This window comes from Oncorhynchus kisutch, unplaced genomic scaffold (assembly GCF_002021735.2).
Source record: "Oncorhynchus kisutch isolate 150728-3 unplaced genomic scaffold, Okis_V2 scaffold3219, whole genome shotgun sequence".
Classification (NCBI taxonomy): Eukaryota; Metazoa; Chordata; class Actinopteri; order Salmoniformes; family Salmonidae; genus Oncorhynchus; species Oncorhynchus kisutch.
This window is the reverse complement of record NW_022265164.1, coordinates 268,524-295,119: the sequence shown is the minus strand read 5'-3', so window position 1 is coordinate 295,119 and position 26,596 is coordinate 268,524. Positions and strand designations below refer to the sequence as shown.

General features: G+C 41.2%; 2 protein-coding genes across 2 annotated transcripts; both read left to right on the top strand.

Annotated features, from left to right (window-relative positions):
* The first annotated feature begins 2,387 nt into the window (after positions 1 to 2,387).
* On the top strand, positions 2,388 to 9,140 carry LOC116371424 (zinc finger protein 239-like). The gene is made up of 2 exons (XM_031820288.1): positions 2,388 to 3,075; positions 8,149 to 9,140. Exons 1-2 carry the CDS (start codon positions 2,646 to 2,648, stop codon positions 8,868 to 8,870), a joined length of 1,152 nt encoding a protein of 383 aa, XP_031676148.1. The 5' UTR covers positions 2,388 to 2,645; the 3' UTR covers positions 8,871 to 9,140.
* An 8,016-nt stretch (positions 9,141 to 17,156) lies between these two features.
* LOC109876902 (zinc finger protein 239-like) lies at positions 17,157 to 24,177 on the top strand. The gene is made up of 2 exons (XM_020469248.2): positions 17,157 to 17,754; positions 22,769 to 24,177. The coding sequence occupies exons 1-2, from the start codon at positions 17,415 to 17,417 to the stop codon at positions 23,569 to 23,571; spliced, it is 1,143 nt and encodes a 380-aa protein (XP_020324837.2). The 5' UTR covers positions 17,157 to 17,414; the 3' UTR covers positions 23,572 to 24,177.
* Positions 24,178 to 26,596: the final 2,419 nt, after the last annotated feature.

The following is a 26,596-nucleotide window of genomic DNA, read 5'->3' as shown; positions in this document are numbered from 1 at the left end:
CAGTCTTATAGCCTCTGTCCCTGTCCCTCGCTCCTCTCTCTCCCACCAGCCTTATACCCTCTGTCCCTGTCCCTCGATCCTCTCTCTCCCACCAGCCTTATAGCCTCTGTCCCTGTCCCTCGCTCCTCTCTCTCCCACCAGTCTTATAGCCTCTGTCCCTGTCCCTCGCTCCTCTCTCTCCCACCAGCCTTATACCCTCTGTCCCTGTCCCTCGCTCCTTTGTCTCCCACCAGTCTTATAGCCTCTGTCCCTGTCCCTCGCTCCTCTCTCTCCCACCAGCCTTATACCCTCTGTCCCTGTCCCTCGCTCCTCTCTCTCCCACCAGCCTTATACCCTCTGTCCCTCGCTCCTCTCTCTCCCTCCAGCCTTATACCCTCTGTCCCTGTCCCTCGCTCCTCTCTCTCCCACCAGCCTTATACCCTCTGTCCCTCGCTCCTCTCTCCCACCAGCCTTATACCCTCTGTCCCTCGCTCCTCTCTCTCCCACCAGCCTTATACCCTCTGTCCCTGTCCCTCGCTCCTCTCTCTCCCTCCAGCCTTATACCCTCTGTCCCTGTCCGTGTCCCTCGCTCCACTCTCTCCCACCAGCCTTATACCCTCTGTCCCTCGCTCCTCTCTCCCACCAGCCTTATACCCTCTGTCCCTCGCTCCTCTCTCTCCCACCAGCCTTATACCCTCTGTCCCTGTCCCTCGCTCCTCTCTCTCCCTCCAGCCTTATACCCTCTTTCCCTGTCCCTGTCCCTCGCTCCTCTCTCTCCCTCCAGCCTTATACCCTCTGTCCCTATCCCTCGCTCCTCTCTCTCCCACCAGCCTTATAGCCTCTGTCCCTCGCTCCTCTCTCTCCCTCCAGCCTTATACCCTCTGTCCCTGTCCCTCGCTCCTCTCTCTCCCACCAGCCTTATACCCTCTGTCCCTGTCCCTCGCTCCTCTCTCTCCCACCAGCCTTATGCCCTCTGTCCCTGTCCCTCGCTCCTCTCTCTCCCACCAGCCTTATACCCTCTGTCCATGTCCCTCACTCCTCTCTCTCCCTCCAGCCTTATACCCTCTGTCCCTGTCCCTCGCTCCTCTCTCTCCCACCAGCCTTATACCCTCTGTCCATGTCCCTCGCTCCTCTCTCTCCCACCAGCCTTATACCCTCTGTCCATGTCCCTCACTCCTCTCTCTCCCTCCAGCCTTATACCCTCTGTCCCTGTCCCTCGCTCCTCTCTCTCCCACCAGCCTTATACCCTCTGTCCATGTCCCTCGCTCCTCTCTCTCCCTCCAGCCTTATACCCTCTGTCCCTGTCCGTGTCCCTCGCTCCTCTCTCTCCCACCAGCCTTATACCCCCTGTCCCTCGCTCCTCTCTCTCCCTCCAGCCTTATAGCCTCTGTCCCTGTCCGTGTCCCTCGCTCCTCTCTCTCCCTCCAGCCTTATACCCTCTGTCCCTCGCTCCTCTCTCTCCCTCCAGCCTTATAGCCTCTGTCCCTGTCCGTGTCCCTCGCTTCTCTCTCTCCCACCAGCCTTATTCCCCCTGTCCCTCGCTCCTCTCTCTCCCTCCAGCCTTATACCCTCTGTCCCTGTCCATGTCCCTCGCTCCTCTCTCTCCCTCCAGCCTTATACCCTCTGTCCCTCGCTCCTCTCTCTCCCTCCAGCCTTATACCCTCTGTCCCTCGCTCCTCTCTCTCCCACCAGCCTTATACCCCCTGTCCGTGTCCCTCGCTCCTCTCTCTCCCTCCAGCCTTATACCCTCTGTCCCTCGCTCCTCTCTCTCCCTCCAGCCTTATACCCTCTGTCCCTGTCCCTGTCCGTGTCCCTCGCTCCTCTCTCTCCCTCCAGCCTTATAGCCTCTGTCCCTGTCCGTGTCCCTCGCTCCTCTCTCTCCCTCCAGCCTTATACCCTCTGTCCCTCGCTCCTCTCTCTCCCTCCAGCCTTATACCCTCTGTCCCTGTCCGTGTCCCTCGCTCCTCTCTCTCCCTCCAGCCTTCAAGCTGCTCGAAATAACAAGGTCTTTAATTCCCTTCTTCTTTTAGTAGGAAAGTTCATGTTTTTTTATATCTTACAATCAAGATAGTTCTTATTGCATGCTGAATATTTCAAATGCACTCTGAAACTTATATTTATCATTAGACAGCAGCTCACGTTCTTCACAAAAGGCTGTAGTTACATCGTAGATAAAAGCAGGCCATTGGCTGCCTACATCACCATGTGGACTGATTGTTTCCATGTTCCAAGTTTAGGAGTTTGGCAAATTTGCCTGATCAGACAGTGTTAAAATATAATTTTTATAAGAAAATGTGAAATAATTGAAGGTGACAACAAATGTTATAGTCATAACAATATTTTACTGTGATATTTTTCCCACTCCAGTCAGCATACGGTGATGTGGAATTTAAGGCGATGCTGCTGGTGTGACGAATAATGTAGTGGACGGAACTCTTCTTTCAACAGCAGCAACAGTTAGTCAGACACCTCCGTAGCTTGATAGACAAAATAGACGAACCATTAAAGCTCTTTAGACGCTTTAGTGTATATTACTATACTGTGTTTTAAAACTACTTCTGTCGTCTAGTTTGTTATCCCGTTTAATTTAATATTTACGGTGTTGTTGTTAGTCAGCTAGCGGGCTGGTTAAGTTAGCATTAGCCTAGCTAGCTAACATCCCGACAATGAGTTCACTAAACTACTCTCCTTCTAAAGAAGAGGTCTGCTGGACGGAGAAAGAGGATCTGGGGCTGAACATTGTCGTCAAAGAGGAGAAGGAAGAGGAGGCTGTTACAATACAAAAACAAGTAGAGGGCGAGGCTGTTACAGTGAAAGAAGAAGAGAAAGGCGTTTCAGTGAAAGAAGAGGAAGATGTGTTCAGAGTGAAAGAGGAGGAGGATGTTACAGTAAAAGAAGAGGAGAAAGAGGAGGGTGCAGTTTTTGGAGTGAAAGAGGAGGAGGGGGAGATGACTGTCACATCGAAAAAGGAGGAGGAAGAAGAGGACACTGGATATCTGGGCCCGGTTTCCCAAAGCCATCTTAAGGCATCCAATGGTTCAAATGATGAACTTAGCCGTAAGATGGTTTTGAGAAACCATTCCCTGATTAACACTAGTAAGTACTGTCTTAAAAACAGAGGCACAAACTCTGCAGTTGTTGAACTGATGTGTGGTGTTAAAGGGGAAATCGGCAGTTGCTTCATCCATATTTGGACCTATAAATTATTTAGGATGAGGTCATAATGATAGTTTTAACCAGATTTCTAGGCTATATAGTATATTCTAGAATTCATCCATGATGTCATAATGATAGTTTAACAAGATTCCGAGGCTATACAGTGTTAATTTACCAACAGTGGCGTTATAGGAGCTCATGTTTTGGTTTCTGATGGGGAAATAGAGTTGAAACATTTGAGGCGTTTATAAGTTACAGTGGGGCAAAAAAGTCACCAATTGTGCAAGTTCTCCCACTTAAAAAGATGAGAGGCCTGTAATTTTCATCATAGGTACACGTCAACTATGACAGACAAAATGAGAAAAAAAATCCAGAAAATTATGGACAAGAGAACCCACGCTACGGCGGAGCAGAACCCGGGGGAAACATGATAAAGCAATTCACAACACACACAACGTAACCGTGGTTACATACACACATAGAACAAGCCAGTCGTCAAGTTGTGTATAAGGTGAAATACAGTTTGTGGCAGCAAGAGCCACCATACTAATGGATACACACGGAGTCGTAGTGTAACGCTAACAAAACACCAGTACGACAAGCCACACGGAGTCGTAGTTTAACGCTAACAAAACACCAGTACGACAAGCCACACGGAGGCGTAGTGTAACGCTAACAAAACACCAGTACGACAAGCCACACGGAGTCGTAGTGTAACGCTAACAAAACACCAGTACGACAAACCACACGGAGTCGTAGTGTACCGCTAACAAAACACCAGTACGACAAGCCACACGGAGTCGTAGTGTAACGCTAACAAAACACCAGTACGACAAGCCACACAGAGTCGTAGTGTAACGCTAACAAAACACCAGTACGACAAGCCACACGGAGTCGTAGTGTAACGCTAACAAAACACCAATACGACAAACCACACGGGTCGGAAGATACAGATCAACCGCACGCAGTGAGTGGAGCACTCAAGAGTGCCATGTTGTGGCCAGCTTCTCCAGGCTGCAAACAGCCAGTGAGTGACTTCCACGTAAGATATTACGCTTACCAGTGACTTACCAAGCAAGCTTGAAAGAGAATGTGTGTCGCGGCCATGTGGTTTATATATAGGGTCGGACCCCAGCCGTGACACAGTTGTACACCGGAGTGAATCTGTAAATACTCACCTCGTAATTATCCCTCCACCTAGGAGTGATACCAATATTGCTCACATAACCGTGGTGACATACGTAGTAACCTTCAATCCAATATAGTGAAACGTAACCGTGGTTACATACGTAGTAACCTTCAATCCAATATAGTGAAACGTAACCGTGGTTACATACATAGTAACCTTCGATTCAATATAGTGAAACGTAACCGTGGTTACATACGTAGTAACCTTCAATCCAATATAGTGAAACGTAACCGTGGTTACATATGTAGTAACCTTCGGTTCAATATAGTGAAACGTAACCGTGGTTACATATGTAGGAACCTTCGATTCAATATAGTGAAACGTAACCGTGGTGATATACTGTTAATGGTTTGCCTAATGGGGGAACTGGGTGAGATAAATACTGTTAATGGTTTGCCTAATGGGGGAACTTGGTGAGATAAATACTGTTAATGGTTTGCCTAATGGGGGAACCTGGTGAGATAAATACTGTTAATGGTTTGCCTAATGGGGGAACTTGGTGATATAAATACTGTTAATGGTTTGGGGGAACCTAGTGAGATAAATACTGTTAATGGTTTGCCTAATGGGGAACCAGGTGAGATAAATACTGTTAATGGTTTGCCTAATGGGGGAACCTGGTGAGATAAATACTGTTAATGGTTTGCCTAATGGGGGAACCTGGTGAGATAAATACTGTTAATGGTTTGCCTAATGGGGGAACTTGGTGATATAAATACTGTTAATGGTTTGGGGGAACCTGGTGAGATAAATACTGTTAATGGTTTGCCTAATGGGGGAACCTGGTGAGATACATACTGTTAATGGTTTGGGGGAACCTGGTGAGATAAATACTGTTAATGGTTTGCCTAATGGGGGAACCTGGTGAGATAAATACTGTTAATGGTTTGGGGGAACTTGGTGAGATAAATACTGTTAATGGTTTGCCTAATGGGGGAACCTGGTGAGATAAATACTGTTAATGGTTTGCCTAATGGGGGAACCTGGTGAGATAAATACTGTTAATGGTTTGGGGGAACCTAGTGAGATAAATACTGTTAATGGTTTGCCTAATGGGGTGAACCTGGTGAGATAAATACTGTTAATGGTTTGCCTAATGGGGGAACCTGGTGAGATAAATAATGTTAATGGTTTGGGGGAACCTAGTGAGATAAATACTGTTAATGGTTTGCCTAATGGGGAACCAGGTGAGATAAATACTGTTAATGGTTTGCCTAATGGTGGGAACCTGGTGAGATATATACTGTTAATGGTTTGCCTAATGGGGGAACCTGGTGAGATAAATACTGTTAATGGTTTGCCTAATGGGGGAACCTGGTGAGATAAATAATGTTAATGGTTTGGGGGAACCTGGTGAGATAAATACTGTCAATTTGGTGAAAGTATACCTTTTCTAAATAATATGTTTCCCAATGATTTAATGTAGCACAAGTGTGAAAACCACAGCAAAATGTTTGAATGCCTTTTTGTCCTGAATGGGATTCTAAATGTAATTTTAAAAAAATCTACATTACTTCCTTCAGTTAAACAGGGATGTCTACATACACATTTATCAGTTAAACTGGGATGTCTACATACACATTTATCAGTTAAACAGGGATGTCTGCATACACATTTATCAGTTAAACTGGGATGTCTACATACACACTTATCAGTTAAACTGGGATGTCTACATACACATTTATCAGTTAAACTGGGATGTCTACATACACATTTATCAGTTAAACTGGGATGTCTACATACACATTTATCAGTTAAACTGGGATGTCTGCATACACATTTATCAGTTAAACTGGGATGTCTACATACACATTTATCAGTTAAACAGGGATGTCTGCATACACATTTATCAGTTAAACTGGGATGTCTACATACACACTTATCAGTTAAACTGGGATGTCTACATACACATTTATCAGTTAAACTGGGATGTCTACATACACATTTATCAGTTAAACTGGGATGTCTACATACACATTTATCAGTTAAACTGGGATGTCTGCATACACATTTATCAGTTAAACTGGGATGTCTACATACACATTTATCAGTTAAACTGGGATGTCTACATACACATTTATCAGTTAAACTGGGATGTCTGCATACACATTTATCAGTTAAACTGGGATGTCTGCATACACATTTATCAGTTAAACAGGGATGTCTGCATACACATTTATCAGTTAAACTGGGATGTCTGCATACACATTTATCAGTTAAACTGGGATGTCTACATACACATTTATCAGTTAAACTGGGATGTCTACATACACATTTATCGGTTAAACTGGGATGTCTGCATACACATTTATCAGTTAAACAGGGATGTCTGCATACACATTTATCAGTTAAACAGGGATGTCTGCATACACATTTATCAGTTAAACTGGGATGTCTGCATACACATTTATCAGTTAAACTGGGATGTCTGCATACACATTTATCAGTTAAACTGGGTTGTTTTGTAGCTCATCTCAACTATGTTATGGTCTACATATCCCTGTCATAACGGTGACTTAACAAACATAATAAACAGTTCTAACCTCTCATACCATGGAAGAGAAGAAGGACAAGGGAGGTGCAGAGAAGAAGGCAAAGAGAGCAGAACAGAGGAAAGATGGAGAGCAGGAAGAGAAGAGGGAAGGAAGTAAAGCAGAGGAGAGAAGGAGGGGAAGTGAGGAGAGGAGGATAAGAGAGAAAGAAAAGGAGGAAGGAAGAGGGGATATAGTTACTTTTAGCTGTTCTGGCGGATAAGCTGCAATTACTGGCTTAGTCATGGAGAAAAAGAGGGTAAAAAAATGTAATTAAATAAAGCTGCATTACTTCCTCATGTTCTCCTCCAATCACAGTGTATGATACCATGTAGAAGCTCTGAGTCATTACTTCCTCGTGTTCTCCTCCAATCACAGTGTATGACACCATGTGGAAGCTCAGTCTACTTTTATCCAATGTAAAAAAATAAACACCATTTAAAAGGTTGCTACATAAGACTGAATAGAGACGGCGGGTCACATATTTGGTTGTGAAAGTTGCAAAATACCTATTTTGGATGCAGAAGTTGTTAGCTTGAATGCTAACGCTCATTGACAGACTGGTAGCAAAGCTAGCCAATGAGCATTTTACTGGTTGTTGTTTTTTTTTTTTAAAGTATAAAGCAGTTGATTTGTGACAATAACACATTATATTACAATTATAATCCAAAAGTAATGTGAAATGCACTCATATTCAACCTGTAAATGGAGGCTATGCTGTCAGCCTATGAGAACTCCCCTGGGTTTTCCCCCACGGTGGTGAATTAGTGAGAGAGAGCACAGAGCTTAATGTGAGTTTCCTTCAGTAGCGTCCTGATCTGCGATGATAATGTGTGGTAATATTCAAAATACATTATGAAAAAACAAAATCTTCGCTCACCATTTTGGTTTCCTCGTTACCAGATATACTACGTCCATCACTAGTGGTTTCCTCATTAGCAGGGAGGAGTTTCTGCAACCAAATTGTGTGTGCATCGCCCTCGTGGCGCAATTTTAGCAAACACAGGAAGGGGCCTATATTGGTGATCAAAAGTCGTCTGGCACACTGCTTAGGATTTCAGCAACTTTAAAAACGTATTTCTAGCCTACAATCATCCACTTTACTACTAAGGTGGAAAAAATAAGACTAAATATGGCTATTGTTGCTTGACTGGTCTTTTTAAGACAATTGTCAAACAAGTTTGTACACAACATCATGGGCATGAGGCCTGTCCTTTCAGCTAAAATAAACGGTGAATTTCTGTTGTGGGCCTTTTAACCTTCTGTCTGACTTTGTTTTTGTTGTTCACACAGGAGAGCGACATGACGATCGTGGATCCTCTGGGGAGCCTCAACAACATCATGAAGCGGAAGAGGCAGAGGAGAGTCTCTTCACATCAGAACACCTCAAGAAACAGAAGCGGAAACGCACAGGGAAGAAACCTCACCGCTGCTCTGACTGTGGGAAGAGATTCACCTCTTCAGCAGACCTCAAAAGACATCAGAGAATCCATACAGGAGAGAAACCTTATAGCTGCACTGACTGTGGGAAGAGATTTACTGATCTAAGCAGCCTGAAAAGACACCAGAGAATTCACACGGGAGAGAAACCTTATAGCTGCACTGACTGTGGGAAGAGTTTTAATGTTCCAAGCAGCCTGAAAACACACCAAAGAATTCACACGGGAGAGAAACCTTATAGCTGCACTGACTGTGGGAAGAGTTTTAATGTACCAAGCAGCCTGAAAACACATCAAAGAATTCACACTGGAGAGAAACCTTATAGCTGTGATCAATGTGGGAAGAGTTTTGTTTCATCTAGCCAGCTGACTGTACACCAGAGACCACACACAGGAGAGAAATGTTATAGCTGTGATCAATGTGGGAAGAGTTTTGTTTCATCTAGCAAGCTGACTGCACACCAGAAAACACACACAGGAGAGAAATTGTATAGCTGTGATCAATGTGGGAAGAGATACTCTGGTAAAAGATCTCTGATTAGACATCAGAAAATACACGAAGGAGTTGTTCCATGATATCAATAAAATGTCACAATGTAGAACCCTAAACGTTTGCCCCCTGATCTATTGATTTCATCATGATATGGATATTAGCCTCATCAGGGGAAAAATCCAGGTTCTGAAATGAAAGAGTACTATTTATGTGATTAACAAAAAGTGTTGCGTTACACTTATCTCATCGGTGATCCACTTGAATCAAAATGCAACACTTCAAAATGTAGCGAGCTGTTTACCACAAGTTGTCCTCTAACCAGTGATGTACACATTAAACCCAGATTCCATGTGGTTTTAGAGCTGTTCGTTTAATCAGGATGTGCAACCTCATCTCCTCCCTCTCGCGCAATTGATTTCAAAGTGATTTCGATATGAGTGATGACAAATAAGTGTTGCATTTCTCTTCGTTCTGGGGACCTCTACATTTAAATGCATCACTCCGAAATGTAGCTGACTGTCTTCTGCAGATTATCTAACCAGTGAGATAAAAGATTTTAAAAATTCCAAAAGATATCTCCCATTTCCATGTGGTATTTTAGTTGTTAGTTTCGACAGCAGTTTCAACCTGATTTCTCCCCCGATAGATTTATTGCCAGTTGTCAAAACAACGTTTTTGGTGCTTATAAGGAGCTCGTTTAAAATAAAAAAAAAGATTTGTTTCACACTTTGTTGGCTGTTTCTCATTTTGTTGGTTACTACTTTTTTGGGTTACTACATTCCATATGTGTTATTTCATAGTTGTGATGTCTTAATTATTATTCTACAATGTAGAAAATAGTTAAAATTAAGAGAAGCCCTTGAATGAGTAGTGAGTGTGTCCAACGTTTGACTGGTACTGTATGTCTGAACTATCAAATCTCATTTTATTACGTTTATTTGTCACATGCGCCGAATACAACAGTGAAATGTTTATATTTCGATGCACTCACAACATTCAGACATTTGTGTTACTGTCGACAATAAAAAGTCCTCAGAAACAGGCGTCTTCTCCCTTCGGACAACGACAACACTCTGACCTGAGTGGGCGGGTGTAGTGTCCAGATGCGCATTTCGAAGCGCTCTGATTGGTTGGGAATTTGCAGGGCTAAGATGGGTGAGGGATAATTTAGGTAGGCTGAGCAGCCAATCTAACGGAATTTAGGGGAAACTGAAGGGACTGTGAGGGGACGTTAGGGGAAATTGAAGGGACTGTGAGGGGATGTTAGGTAGAGAGGAGAGGAGCAGGATGTACTTTTTACTCACTACCAAATATGGCGATGAGAGGAAGCCCAGTGAAAGATGAGTGGGAGATGATAGAGTGAAATGGATTTTGTCCGACATTCTGCACATTTTCTCATCGATGAAACGTTTGATCTCAATACAGTTTTCTGTTTCCATAACTAGAATCTGTAACAAACCGAGTGTACTACGTTTTGTGTTAAAATGGCGTTAAAAGTAGTGCAAGGGCGAATTGAGTTATTGCACGACCACACTTTACGCAGTGGGAGAAGATATGAGATGGATTCTGGCCATATGAACTCGGTAGCACAGAGTATATCAATTTGACATTGCAGAATTGTGCATTGTGGGTAGTTTAGAAGATATCCGGAAATAAGTTAATCAATATGTAATAACTCAAAAACATAACTGTTTGTTCTTATAGGTAACCATAAAGTGATTACAACTAGCTTACTAAGTCTTTAACCACACTGGGTTGTTTCATTTGTGTGTAAAAAAACATCATGCTTCCTACCCTTCAACTTGTAAATAGATACATTTTACTCAACTGCGTTTCCCCCTCCAGTCAGCAGATGGCGGTCTGAGACTTTAAGGTTATGCTGCTGGTGTGACGTATAATCTAGTGGACGGAACGCTTCTTTCAACAGCAGCAACAGTTCGTTTCCCACTGGTGAGTTTGTGAATAGCAACACAGATCTTGATGCTGCAATTTGTGTGCAATCACAGAAAGGGGCCTATATTGGTGACCAAAAGTAATCTGACACACTGCTTAGGGTTTCAGCTGTGGAAACAATAATAGAAAACATGTCTATTGTTGCTCACTTGACTGTCTTTTTAAGATAATTGTCCATTAAGTTTGTAAAAGCATTTAAACATTCAACATACAACAGACGTCAATTGTTGTATAACATCCTGGGCATCACCTTTCAGCTAAAATATTCAGTGTATTTCTATTGTGGGCCTTTAACCATCTGTCTGACTTTGTTGTTCACACAGGAGAGAGACGTGACTATCGTGGATCCTCTGGGCAGCCTCAACAACATCATGAAGCTGAAGAGGCAGAGGAGAGTTTTTCCAAATCAGAACACCTTAATAAACACCAGCAGAGACCCACAGGGAAAGAGAACTCACCACTGCTCTGACTGTGGGAAGAGTTACTCAAGATCAGATTCACTAAAAGTACACCAGAGAATTCACACCGGAGAGAAACCTTTTAGCTGTTCTCAATGTGGGAAAGAGTTTTGTTTCATCAGGACATTTAAAATTACACCAGAGAACACACACAGGTGAGAAATCTCATAGCTGTGATCAACGTGACAAGAGATACTCTGATAAAAGATCTCTTGATTAAACATCAGAAAGTACATGAAGGAGTTGTTCCATGATATCAATGAAATGATGTCACAATGTAGAATATTTTAACATTGTAGTAGAAGTATTTTAATGATGTCATAATGTAGAATGTTTTAACATTGTAGTAGAAGTATTTTAATGATGTCACAATGTAGAATGTTTTAGCATTGTAGTAGAAGTATTTTAATGATGTCACAATGTAGAACCCTAAACGTTTGTCCCCTGTTCTATTGATTTCAACATTATATGAATATTAGCCTCAGGGGGAAAATCCAGGTTTTGAAATGGAAGAGTACTATTTATTTGATAAACAAAAAAGTGATTAACAAAGTGTTATGTTAGACTTACCTTGTCGGTGACCCACTTGAATCAAAATGGAACACTTCTAAATACAGCTAGCTGTTTTCTACAAATCGTCTTCTAACCAGTGATATACCCAGATTCTGTGTGTTTTTTTTAGCTGTTAGTTTTGACAGGACGTGCAACCTTATCTCGAGCAAATTAATTTCAACGAGTGATGACAAAAAAGTGTTGCGTTTCTCTTAGTTTTGGGGACCCAATGTAGCCTACAGTCTTCTGCAAATACAAAAAAATTATATGATTACTGTTGTGGCATGTTTTGTCGTTTTGTCATTTCAATTTGTCATTTTAGTACATTTTATGTTGAAGTTTTCTGCATATTGGTTATTGATTTGGACACGTTAAAACTGTGTTTTGACATTGGGCTCCTCCCACCAAGCAAAATGTTGTTGAAAAGATGTTAAAAATCAGACTATGCCCGACGTACAATCTGCGTTTGTTTTGGTTGAAATTCAAAGTTGAAAATATGTGTTTTTCTTGCAGCCTTGTCATTCAGGCCAAAAGAGTTCAATCTTGGTTTCATCAGACCAGAGAGAGTTTTGTTTCATGTGATGGAAATTATGTTTGTGTTTTTCTATTAACCTGTGTGCTATTTAAATTATATTTGTGTTTTTCTATTAACCTGTGTGCTATTTAAATTATATTTATATGCTTTTCTGTAAAGTTTGAGTTTATTTATTCTTGCTCACAGATGAATCTGAAGAAATGCAGAATATGCTAATAATTGAAAAAACATATAACACAGCAAGAGAATTTTAATGATGTCACAGTGTAGAATGTTTTAACATTGTAGTAGAAGTATTTTAATGATGTCACAGTGTAGAATGTTTTAACATTGTAGTAGGAGTGTTTTAATGATGTCACAGTGTAGAATGTTTTAACATTGTAGTAGAAGTATTTTAATGATGTCACAATGTAGAATGTTTTAACATTGTAGTAGGAGTATTTTAATGATGTCACAATGTAGAATGTTTTAACATTGTAGTAGGAGTATTTTAATGATGTCACAATGTAGATTGTTTTAACATTGTAGTAGGAGTATTTTAATGATGTCACAATGTAGAAAACACTCATTTAAAATACATAACACATAATACATGACATAAATATAGTATTGAACAATTGTAAACATTACAGGACATTTTTCATGCTGGAAATTTAAATATTAAAATGGGATTTAAAAATAATATAATTTTGGGGAGAACCATTTAAGAGCTCGTTACTATACAGTCTGATAGCAGTGGGTAGAGTGGAGTTTTACAGGTGGTTAGTATGGGCAGTTATACAGGACAGCTGGTGGCTGTTTCTCAGGAGCCTGGTGGTGCAGTTACCTCTTTTTTGAGGGAGCAGGTCATTCAATGGATGGTCAAGAGTGTCCTTCACCAGGTGCACTGCAGCCGGCTCAAACCTGCTCTGCAGTGTCGGGAGCTGTGGTTGGACTGCTCCACCCCTGGAGATGAGATCCTCAAGGCCGTCCTCTGCAGCCTGTCTAGTTGGGCCTACTGCTTTTCACTGCATCCAACTAACAGAATTCCACCGTATTCCAGACAAGGCCTGACCAGTGTAGTATAGACTGGGACCAGATCTTCAGGTCATTTTCTGGCAAGAATAGTGAAAAAGTGCCTGTGTTTTGAGGCCTTTCTGACTGACTGGTCCACATGTGTGTCACCACTGAGGTTAGAGTCTAGATGAAAACCAAGATACTTAGTTGTTGTTACCACTGGAACTTCCTGTCCTCCTAGGATTAGTGGTGCAGGTAGTTGTTACCACTGATACTTCCTGTCCTCCTAGGATAAGTGGTGCAGGTTGTTGTTACCACTGGTACTTCCTGTCCTCCTAGGATTAGTGGTGCAGGTTGATGTGTGAATGATGAGGTTAGAGTCTAGATGAAAACCAAGATACTTCGTTGTTGTTACCCCTGGTACTTCCTGTCCTCCTAGGATTAGTGGTGAAGGTTGTTGTTACCCCTGGTACTTCCTGTCCTCCTAGGATTAGTGGTGCAGGTTGTTGTTACCACTGGTACTTCCTGTCCTCCTAGAATTAGTGGTGCAGGTTTTGGATGGTCTCTAAAAAAAAAACACATCTGAATTTCCACAGACTTTTTCCCATTCAGGAGCATGTCGTTGGATGTGGCCCACTCTTCCAGCTGCTTTACCTCCCAGCCCATGGAAATGTCCTCTTTGATGCTGGTTAATGGTACGGCTCGGAACAGCCTGACGTCGTCTGCATACCCAGTGTCCAGAGTGTCACTGAAAACAACTTTTCGGGTGGACATGTGAAGGAGAAACAGATATTGTGGCACACCAGAGGTGACCAATTAACCAATTTCTGGTGACCAATTAAACAAATTTCTGTGTTCATGCAAGTGACTGATTGAACAAATCCTCACTGTCAGGATATGCAATTTGGCAGTACGTCCAGACCCTTGTTTTGAGAACGAAAGATATCTCAGTTTCAAGGTCTCAGATTAGAGAGAAGAAGCCTTGTGAGATATTAGTCTGTCACATGTTATGAACCACTATTGGTCTGTCACATGTTATGAACCACTATTGGTCTGTCACATGTTATGAACCACTATTGGTCGGTCACATGAATTATGCAAATGTTAATTAATTATGAATAATTAATAAGCTAAATCATACAAATACAACTTGTCTGCAGTACATGAGAGAACTAACGGGACTGCCCCGGTACAGCTCCTGACAGATATAACTTGTCTGCAGTACATAAGAGAACTACCGGGACTGCCCCTGTACAGCTCCTGACAGATATAACTTGTCTGCAGTACATAAGAGAACTAATGGGACTGCCCCTGTACAGCTCCTGACAGATATAACTTGTCTGCAGTACATAAGAGAACTAACGGGACTGCCCCGGTACAGCTCCTGACAGATATAACTTGTCTGCAGTACATAAGAGAACTAACGGGACTGCCCCTGTACAGCTCCTGACAGATATAACTTGTCTGCAGTACATAAGAGAACTAACGGGACTGCCCCGGTACAGCTCCTGACAGATATAACTTGTCTGCAGTACATAAGAGAACTACCGGGACTGCCCCTGTACAGCTCCTGACAGATATAACTTGTCTGCAGTACATAAGAGAACTAACGGGACTGCCCCTGTACAGCTCCTGACAGATATAACTTGTCTGCAGTACATAAGAGAACTAACGGGACTGCCCCTGTACAGCTCCTGACAGATATAACTTGTCTGCAGTACATAAGAGAACTAACGGGACTGCCCCTGTACAGCTCCTGACAGATATAACTTGTCTGCAGTACATAAGAGAACTAACGGGACTGCCCCGGTACAGCTCCTGACAGATATAACTTGTCTGCAGTACATAAGAGAACTAACGGGACTGCCCCTGTACAGCTCCTGACAGATGTGTACTATGGTGCATTGAGTTGGTTGGAACATCTCCAGCAAGCTGACAATAAAGATGAATTAACTATTGACTTTGAGTGCAAATATAACTTGTCTGCAGTACATAAGAGAACTAACGGGACTGCCCCGGTACAGCTCCTGACAGATGTGTACTATGGTGCATTGAGTTGGTTGGAACCTCTCCAGCAAGCTGACAATAAAGATGAATTAACTATTGACTTTGAGTGCAAATATAACTTGTCTGCAGTACATAAGAGAACTAACGGGACTGCCCCTGTACAGCTCCTGACAGATGTGTACTATGGTGCATTGAGTTGGTTGGAACCTCTCCAGCAAGCTGACAATAAAGATGAATTAACTATTGACTTTGAGTGCAAATATAACTTGTCTGCAGTACATAAGAGAACTAACGGGACTGCCCCTGTACAGCTCCTGACAGATGTGTACTATGGTGCATTGAGTTGGTTGGAACCTCTCCAGCAAGCTGACAATAAAGATGAATTAACTATTGACTTTGAGTGCAAATATAACTTGTCTGCAGTACATAAGAGAACTAACGGGACTGCCCCTGTACAGCTCCTGACAGATGTGTACTATGGTGCATTGAGTTGGTTGGAACATCTCCAGCAAGCTGACAATAAAGATGAATTAACTATTGACTTTGAGTGCAAATATAACTTGTCTGCAGTACATAAGAGAACTAACGGGACTGCCCCGGTACAGCTCCTGACAGATGTGTACTATGGTGCATTGAGTTGGTTGGAACCTCTCCAGCAAGCTGACAATAAAGATGAATTAACTATTGACTTTGAGTGTCCCTATGTTGAATTTCCATGACAGTCCTTTAGATGCCTTTTGGGAAACTCCAAGAGAGCTTGTCTGCAGTACATAAGAGAACTAACGGGACTGCCCCGGTACAGCTCCTGACAGATGTGTACTATGGTGCATTGAGTTGGTTGGAACCTCTCCAGCAAGCTGACAATAAAGATGAATTAACTATTGACTTTGAGTGTCCCTTTGTTGAATTTCCATGACAGTCCTTTAGATGCCTTTTGGGAAACTCCAAGAGAGCTGTCATGTGCCATTTACTGAGGAGTGGCTTCTGTCTGGCCACTCTACCATACAGGCCTGATTGGTGGAGTGCTGCAGAGATGGTTGTCCTTCTGGAAGTTTATCCTATCTCCACACAGGAACTCTGGAGCTCTGTCAGAGTGACCCTCGGGTTCTTGGTCACCTCCCTGACCAAGGCCCTTCTCCCCCGATTGCGTCACGTCTGGAGGAAATCTGGCACCATCCCTACGGTGAAGCATGGTGGTGGCAGCATCATACTGTAGGGATGTATTTTTCAGTCAAGTTTGGCTACTTCGAAGAATCTGAAATATAAAACATATTTTGTATTGTTTCACTACTATTCTACAATGTAGAAAATAGTAAAAAATAAAGAAAAACCCTTGTGTGTCCAAACGTTTGACTGGTACTGTGTATGATTGGAATGTTTTGTTTTGCCAGCAGCTAGTTACTTGAAATGAGACATATAATCATGACATGATTCAAAAATACTATTAACTGACATGGATAGGTAGCTAATGAAACACCAATGGACATTTACAGTAGCTGGCTAGGCTATTCAAACTGTAACATTGGCTAGCTTTACAATACATTGGATAAATGGTCCATGGAGTTACCTCTTCATACTATCAAGATAATTCTTATTGCAGCTGAATATTTTTAAGTGCACTCTAAAACACATTATTATATCATTTCAGCCTTTGGGAGCTAGATACGTCTGTTTCTCTTCATCAGACAGCAGCTCACGTTTTCACAAGAGGCTGTAGTTACATCGTAGATAAAAGCAGGCATTTGTTTTTAAAAAAGCATAAAAGCATTCAGTTGTAAATAAAAGTAAATAAAAGCATTCAGTTGTACCCACTCCAGTCAGTAGATGGCGGTCTGGGAATTTAAGGTCTGGGAATTTAAGGCGATGCTGCTGGTGTGACGTATAATCTAGTGGACGGAACGCTTCTTTCAACAGCAGCAACAGTTAGTGAGACACCTCGGTAGCTTGCTAGACAAAATAGCCGAACCAATAAAGCTTTTTAGTGTATATTAGCCAATGTGGTTTATCCCACTCCTGTCGTCTAGTTAGTTATCCGACTTAATTTCTTATTTACGTTGTTGTAGTTATTAGTCAGCTAGCGGTTTTGGTTAAGTTAGCATTAGCCTAGCTAGCTAACATCCCCGACCATGAGTTTACCAAGCTACTCTCCTCCTGCTAAAGAAGAGGAAGTCTGCTGGACGGAGAAAGAAGTTATCGTCAAAGAGGAGGTGGAAGAGGAGGCTGTTACAATACAAAAACAAGTAGAGGATGAGGCTGTTACCGTGAAAGAAGAGAAAGACGTTTCAGTGAAAGAAGAGGAAGACGCGTTCAGAGAGGAAGAGGATGCAGTTTTTGGAGTGAAAAGGGAGGAGGAAGAAGAGGAAGAAACTGGATATCTGGGCTCGGTTTCCCCAAAGCACCTTAAGGCATCTAATGATGAACTTAGCTGTAAGATGGTTTTGAGAAACCGTTCCCTGATTAACACTAGTAAGTACTGTTTTAAATACAGAGGCACAAACTCTGCAGTTGTTGAACTGATGTGTGGTGTTAAAGGGGAAATCGGCAATTGCTACATCCATTTTTAGGACTTTTAAATTATTAATTTATAGTCATTGATTCTTGAAGAATATAACACATGCCTCATGAGCTTAGTTCAACTGTTGTACCCCATCAGAACCCCAAATAAGCTTTTTTTACTCCAATGTTTAGAAACAATGTAAATCAACACTGTATCGCCTCAACATGGTTAAAACTATAATGTTGATATCATGGATGGTCAGTCCTTGCATCCATAGATCTGTCTATGAATTTGAGAGTAGTTACATTTTTCCAGCCCCATCCATCATCTTATTACCTAAACAGTGGTGGAATGACAGATTTGTTATTGTTTAAACTGCATATTGGTTGATTGATGTGTTTTTTGAAGGGGCAACCTAGGATTTAAACAGTAACAAAATGGCTGCCCTGAGACTTGGTTTGGTAAACAGCTGAGGGATGGGGGCTGGAGAAATGTAACCACTCTCACATTCATAGAGAAAGTTATTGTAGCAACCTTAACCCAAAACCTAGCGACCTCGTGAAGAAGTTCAGACATCTTGGCATAACGATTATAAGGCTTGACATTCACTGAACTCACTACGTATACAAGGACTGGACATCCAGAAGGTCAAAATGATAGTTTTAACCAGATTGAGGCTATACAGTGTTTGTTTATGAACAATGGCGTTTAACAAGCTCATGTTTTGGTTTTTGAGGGAAAATACAGTTGAATCATTTGAGGCATTTATAAGTTATATTCTTCAAGAATCAATGGCTATTATGATGTCATAATGATATAATGTCTGACCCCATTTAGTCGACTGGTCCATTGTTTGATCGATAGGCTGTTGGTCGACCAATATGTTTTTGTTGAGCAGTCGCAAATATAGATCTCTTTTATGGCACAAGAGACTCTTGTCTGATTCGCTCCTGTCTCCGTGGACTAATCCATTTGTCTGATTTGCTCCTGTCTCCGTGGACTAATCCACTTGTCTGATTCGCTCCTGTCTCCATGGACTAATCCATTTGTCTGATTCGCTCCTGTCTCAGTGGACTAATCCATTTGTCTGATTCGCTCCTGTCTCCATGGACTAATCCACTTGTCTGATTCGCTCCTGTCTCAGTGGACTAATCCATTTGTCTGATTCGCTCTTGTCTCCGTGGACTAATCCATTGTGGAGGCTGTGGGGGGTGGCACAATACAAGAAGTGGTGTGTATACTACATGTCAGGTGCAGACGACACGATTTCTGTCCCTGATTTAGCTGCGTTAGACAAGTTTTTGTGATCAGGACAAAGTCCCCATGTCGTTGCCTGCTCGGGGTGTGCGGCCGTCACCAACACTCATTTAATGCCAGCTGGTCAGAGAGACAATCATGTCTTTGAACAGTCCCACATGTCCCAATCATTGCAAAACATGTTTGATTTTTCCGGCCCTAATCTACAATGCTTTTGTAGTGGTGAGATGTGGAACGACACGTTTTGAGAACGGTGATCAGAAAGAGCCAATGAGAGCTCACAAGAGAAGAAGCCATGGAGATGATAACATTGTATAGACTACTACTAGTACTAGTACTATTACTAATACTACTACTACTGATACTACTACAACTAGTACTAATACTACTACTACTACTACTAATACTTATACTACTAAAACTACTACTCCAGTAGGAGAGATGACTACTACTAGTACTACTACTAATACTACTAGTTCTACTAATACTACTAGTTCTACGAATACTACTACTACAAGTACTACTAGTACTACTACTACTACTAATACTACTACTAATACTTATACTACTAATACTACTACTCCAGTAGGAGAGATGAGTACTAATACTACTACTACAAGTACTACTACTAATACTACTAATACTACTAGTAGTTGTACTCCAGCAGGAGAGATGTACCATTAATTACCATCATTTGTCAACTACAGTGTGTGTTTGGTGACGGTAACTTCTGTTAATGCACCTCATGTAATATTATTACAGTCTTACCATGGTGAGAGTGGACACGTTGTTTACAGAGCTTATAACCAGTATGTTTACAGAGCTTATAACCAGTATGTTTACAGAGCTTATAACCAGTATGTTTACAGAGCTTATAACCAGTATGTTTACAGAGCTTATAACCAGTATGTTTACAGAGCTTATAACCAGTATGTTTACAGAGCTTATAACCTATGTTTACAGAGCTTATAACCAGTATGTTTACAGAGCTTATAACCAGTATGTTTACAGAGCTTATAACCAGTATGTTTACAGAGCTTATAACCTGTATGTTTACAGAGCTTATAACCAGTATGTTTACAGAGCTTATAACCAGTATGTTTACAGAGCTTATAACCTATGTTTACAGAGCTTATAACCTATGTTTACAGAGCTTATAACCAGTATGTTTACAGAGCTTATAACCAGTATGTTTACAGAGCTTATAACCAGTATGTTTACAGAGCTTATAACCAGTATGTTTACAGAGCTTATAACCAGTATGTTTACAGAGCTTATAACCAGTATGTTTACAGAGCTTATAACCAGTATGTTTACAGAGCTTATAACCAGTATGTTTACAGAGCTTATAACCTATGTTTACAGAGCTTATAACCAGTATGTTTACAGAGCTTATAACCTATGCTACACTGGTGAGAAACATGTTGGTTTATTTCATTCCATTTATTAGTTTTGTCAATTTATTTTAATTGTCTTTTGTTTGTAGTGCTCCTGTCAATCAAAAAGTATATATTTTCTTCACCTCAAACAGCAAGTAAACAAAGTCTGTTTTTACATTGAGAATGACAATCGTTCCTCAACGTGGCAGATTTAGGTGGTTCCCTTTTAGATAACCACTCTGCAAAAATATATAAGTCGTCCTCTGATTCATTTGGAGACATCAGAAAATAGACCAGATTACTGTCTATGTGGATCTCACTGGCGCGTGAAACCAAGAGCATATTGGATGACTTGTCATATTTCATTCACCCAGTAGATGATACTCACATTTTCACTGTACCCATCTAAACAGAGTGCTGTTGTGGCCACTGGTGCAACCCAACAGAGTGCTGTTGTGGCCACTGGTGCAACCCAACAGAGTGCTGTTGTGGCCACTGGTGCAACCCAACAGAGTGCTGTTGTGGCCACTGGTGCAACCCAACAGAGTGCTGTTGTGGCTACTGGTGCAACCCAACAGAGTGCTGTTGTGGCTACTGGTGCAACCCAACAGAGTTCTGTTGTGGCTACTGGTGCAACCCAACAGAGTGCTGTTGTGGCCACTGGTGCAACCCAACAGAGTGCTGTTGTGGCCACTGGTGCAACCCAACAGAGTGCTGTTGTGGCCACTGGTGCAACCCAACAGAGTGCTGTTGTGGCCACTGGTGCAACCCAACAGAGTGCTGTTGTGGCTACTGGTGCAACCCAACAGAGTGCTGTTGTGGCTACTGGTGCAACCCAACAGAGTGCTGTTGTGGCTACTGGTGCAACCCAACAGAGTGCTGTTGTGGCTACTGGTGCAACCCAACAGAGTGCTGTTGTGGCTACTGGTGCAACCCAACAGAGTGCTGTTGTGGCCACTGGTGCAACCCAACAGAGTGCTGTTGTGGCTACTGGTGCAACCCAACAGAGTGCTGTTGTGGCTACTGTAGACCTTCATTGAAACACAGTCTTTTAATACATTATTTGGTGACGTGAACATATTTATCTACAAAGTTATGATCAGGGAAGAAGAAGAAAACAAGCCAAAGGGAACAGTTGGTTAGGATCCCATAAGATGGCCGCTTTCCAATGCATTTCCTAATAACATCCTCAAACAACTTCTTATCGTTTTAACCAGATTTTGAGGCTATACAGTGTTTGTTTATGAACAATGGCGTTTAACAAGCTTATGTTTTGGTTTCTGATGGGGAAATACTGTTGAATCATTTGAGGCATTTATAAGTTCTATTCTTCAAGAATCAATGGCTATTATGATGTCATAATGATAAGGCTAGGCGCTAGTGGGACACCAGTCGACAACATCCAGTGAAATTGGAGGGAGCGCAATTCAAATAAATAATTGTAATATTAAACATTCATGAACATACAAGTATCTTATATCATTTAAAAGCCTCAATTCTTGTTAATCTAACTGCGTTGTCCAATTTACAATAGGCTTTACAGCGGAAGCATACCATGCGATTGTCTGAGGACGGTGCCAGTCGCAAAATCACAAATAGCGATTTAAATAAATCACTTTTGAAAATCCTCCCCTGTTTGCAATCCCAAGGGTCCCAGCTACAACATGAATGTTTGTTTTGTTCGATAAAATCCTTCTTTATATCCCAAGGAGTCAGTTTAGTTGGCACCATCGATTTCAGTAATCCACTCGTTCAACATGCAAACAAAGGAATCCAAAAAGCTACCGCTAAACATTGTTATTTATATTATAATAATATAATATTTCGCAACTACATTTCTATTTAATCCTCGGGTACCCTAAAATGTAAATAAACTATAATGTTTCATACAGAAAGCAGTGAAACGCGTCCTCTTCATCGCGCGACGACAGACTGATATTGTACCGGGACTCGAAAAAATTCTTGCTCGTTTTTGAAGAAACAAGCCTGAAACAATGAACAAAGACCGTTGACATCTAGTGGAAGCCATAGGAATTGCAATCTGGGAGCCGGAATAAAAGATATCTGATACACTGCTTCTGGTTTCAGCAACTGTAATAATGTATTTATAGCCTGGAATCATCCACTATACTACTGTGGAAACAATAATACAAAATAAGTCTGTTGTTGCTCACTTGACTGTCTTTTTAAGATAATTGTCAAATACGTTTGTAAAAGCATTTAAACATTCATTAAGGATGTAAATTGTTGTATAACATCCTGGGCATCACCTTTTAGCTAAAATAAACAGTGGATTTCTGCTGTTGTGGGCCTTTAAACCATCTGTCTGACTTTGTTGTTCACACAGGAGAAGGATGTGACTATTGTGGATCCTCTGGGGAGCCTCAACAACATCATGAAGCTGATGTGGCAGAGAAAAAATCACAATTACACCAGAGAACACACACAGGAGAGAAACCTTTTAGCTGTGATGAATGTGGGAAGAGTTTTACTAAGCCAAGCAACCTGATATCACACCAGAGAACACACACCGGAGAGAAGCCTTACCACTGCTCTGACTGCGGAAAGAGGTTCTCAAGAGCAGAGAACCTAAAAGTACACCAGAGAAGCCATACAGGAGAGAAACCTTATAGCTGCTCTGACTGTGGGAAGAGGTTTCTTTTGTCAGGACATTTAAAAGCGCACCAGAGAATACATACAGGAGAGAAACCTTATAGCTGTGATCAATGTGGGAAGAGTTTTACTCAGTCGTGCAACCTGATATCACACCAGAGAATACACACTGGAGAGAAATATCACCGCTGCTCTGACTGTGGGAAGAGATGCACCACTTTATCAGACCTCAAAATACATCAGAGAATCCACACAGGAGAGAAACCTTATAGCTGTGATCAATGTGGGAAGAGGTTTACTCAGTCAAAGAACCTGATATCACACCAGAGAACGCATACAGGAGAGAAGCCTTACCATTGCTCTGACTGCGGGAAGAGTTTCCACAGATCAGATTCACTAAGAAGACACCAGCGAACACACACATGTGAGAACTCTCTTAGCGAGAAATCTCATAGCTGTGAACAATGTGACAAGAGATACTCTGATAAAAGATCTCTGATTAAACATCAGAAAATACATGAAGGAGTTGTTCCATGATATCAATGAAATGATGTCACAATGTAGAATTGTTTTAACATTGTAGTAGGAGTGTTCTAATGATGTCACAATGTAGAATGTCTTAACATTGTAGTAGGAGTGTTCTAATGATGTCACAATGTAGAATGTCTTAACATTGTAGTAGGAGTGTTCTAATGATGTCACAATGTAGAATGTCTTAACATTGTAGTCGAAAAATCCAGGTTCTGAATTGAAAGAGTTAAACATACAAAGTGTTGCGTTACATTTACCTCGTTGGTGGCCCACTTGAATCAAAATGTAACACTTCAAAATGTAGCTAGCTGTTTGTTTTCTTCAAGTTATCCTCTAACCAGGGATGTACACATTATTCACAGATTCTGTGTGGTTTTTGAGCTGTTAGTTTTAACAAGACGTGCAACCTTTATTTCCAAGTGATATCGATATGAGTGATGACAAATAGGTGTTGCATTTCTCTTCGTTTTGGGGACCCCTACATTTAAATGCATCACTCCAAAAATGTAGATGACTGTCTTCTGCTAGTTGTCGTTATTCCACTACTGAAGAAGCACGACTCAAATCACCTCCTATTTCAAACATTCAGCCTGACAACAGATACATGTTTTATTATTCCATGCCTCACCATGAAGTGAATTGTTGCTAATACCCATTAACAAAGGGGTGTACATTTGGTTTTGATATAGAATATTTCATAACATTTTCAATTCATGTAACATTTGCAACCAACTTACAGTTTGTATAAATGTTTATAAAACAATGTAGTAAAACAAGTTTATATTTGTGTTGGATATTACATCCAATTCTTACTATTTTAATGTAATTTCCTTAGAATGATCATTAGTCTTTCAGTTTTTTATTGTTATTCTTTAGTTTGTTATCTTTATGATTGTTGTGTACTAAATATATCAGTTATTTTTTTATTTAAAAAATATATATATTAAATTCCTGTGAATCCATTGTGTTGCATTGTGTCTGAAATGTGCTGTATAAATAAAGCTTGATTTGATTTCAACAAATGAACCCAGTGACTGACCAATCAAAACAAATTAACCCAGTGACTGACCAATCAACACAAATTAACCCAGTGGCTGACCAATCAAAACAAATGAACCCAGTGACTGACCAATCAAAACAAATGAACCCAGTGACTGACCAATCAACACAAATTAACCCAGTGGCTGACCAATCAAAACAAATGAACCCAGTGACTGACCAATCAAAACAAATTAACCCAGTGACTGACCAATCAACACAAATTAACCCAGTGACTGACCAATCAACACAAATTAACCCAGTGACTGACCAATCAAAACAAATTAACCCAGTGACTGACCAATCAAAACAAATTAACCCAGTGACCGACCAATCAACACAAATTAACCCAGTGACTGACCAATCAACACAAATTAACCCAGTGACTGACCAATCAACACAAATTAACCCAGTGACTGACCAATCAAAACAAATTAACCCAGTGACTGACCAATCAAAACAAATTAACCCAGTGACCGACCAATCAACACAAATTAACCCAGTGACTGACCAATCAAAACAAATTAACGCAATGACCGACCAATCAAAACAAATTAACGCAATGACCGACCAATCAAAACAAATTAACGCAATGACCGACCAATCAAAACAAATTAACGCAATGACCGACCAATCAAAACAAATTAACGCAATGACCGACCAATCAAAACAAATTAACGCAATGACCGACCAATCAAAACAAATTAACGCAATGACCGACCAATCAAAACAAATTAACGCAATGACTGACCAATCAAAACAAATTAACGCAATGACCGACCAATCAAAACAAATTAACCCAATGACCGACCAATCAAAACAAATTAACGCAATGACTGACCAATCAAAACAAATTAACCCAATGACCGACCAATCAAAACAAATTAACGCAATGACCGACCAATCAAAACAAATTAACCCAATGACCGACCAATCAAAACAAATTAACGCAATGACCGACCAATCAAAACAAATTAACGCAATGACCGACCAATCAAAACAAATTAACGCAATGACTGACCAATCAAAACAAATTAACCCAATGACCGACCAATCAAAACAAATTAACCCAATGACCGACCAATCAAAACAAATTAACCCAGTGACTGACCAATCAACACAAATTAACCCAGTGACTGACCAATCAAAACAAATTAACCCAGTGACCGACCAATCAAAACAAATTAACCCAGTGACCGACCAATCAAAACAAATTAACCCAGTGACCGACCAATCAACATACTCTTGCTAAACCAATGAACAAATATGTGCAAAAGCAACACACATCTTGGTTGATCTTAGTATGATAAACTATAACTTCAGTATAAGGTGGCAGGTAGCCTAGTGGTTAGAGCGTTGGGCCAGTAACCAAAAGGTTTCTGGATCAAATCTCTGAGCTGACAAGTTAAAAATCTGTCGTTCTGAACAAGGCAGTTAACCCACTGTTCCCCAGTAGGCAGTTAACCCACTGTTCCCCGGTAGGCAGTTAACCCACTGTTCCCCGGTAGACAGTTAACCCACTGTTTCCCACCTTCATTGTAAATAAGAAGGTGTTTTTAACTGACTTGCCCAATTAAATAAAGGTTCAATTGAAAAAAATGAAATGTAAAATAAATAAATAAATGAAAATCTGTATATATTCAGTATATCTTCCACTATGTCTAAATACTGCATACTATGTACATTTTATCACTTTTCAAATCAAATGTATTTATATAGCCCTTCTTACATTAGCTGATATCTCAAAGTGCAGAAACCCAGCCAAAAACCAGAAACAGGCAAGCAATGCAGGTGTAGAAGCACGGTGGCTAGGAAAAACTCCCTAGAAAGGCCAAAACCTAGGAAGAAACCTAGAGAGGAACTAGGCTATGAGGGGTGACCAGTCCTCTTCTGGCTCTGCCGGGTGGAGATTATAACAGAACATGGCCAAGATGTTAAAATGTTCATAAATGACCAGCATGGTCAAATAATAATAATCACAGTAGTTGTCGAG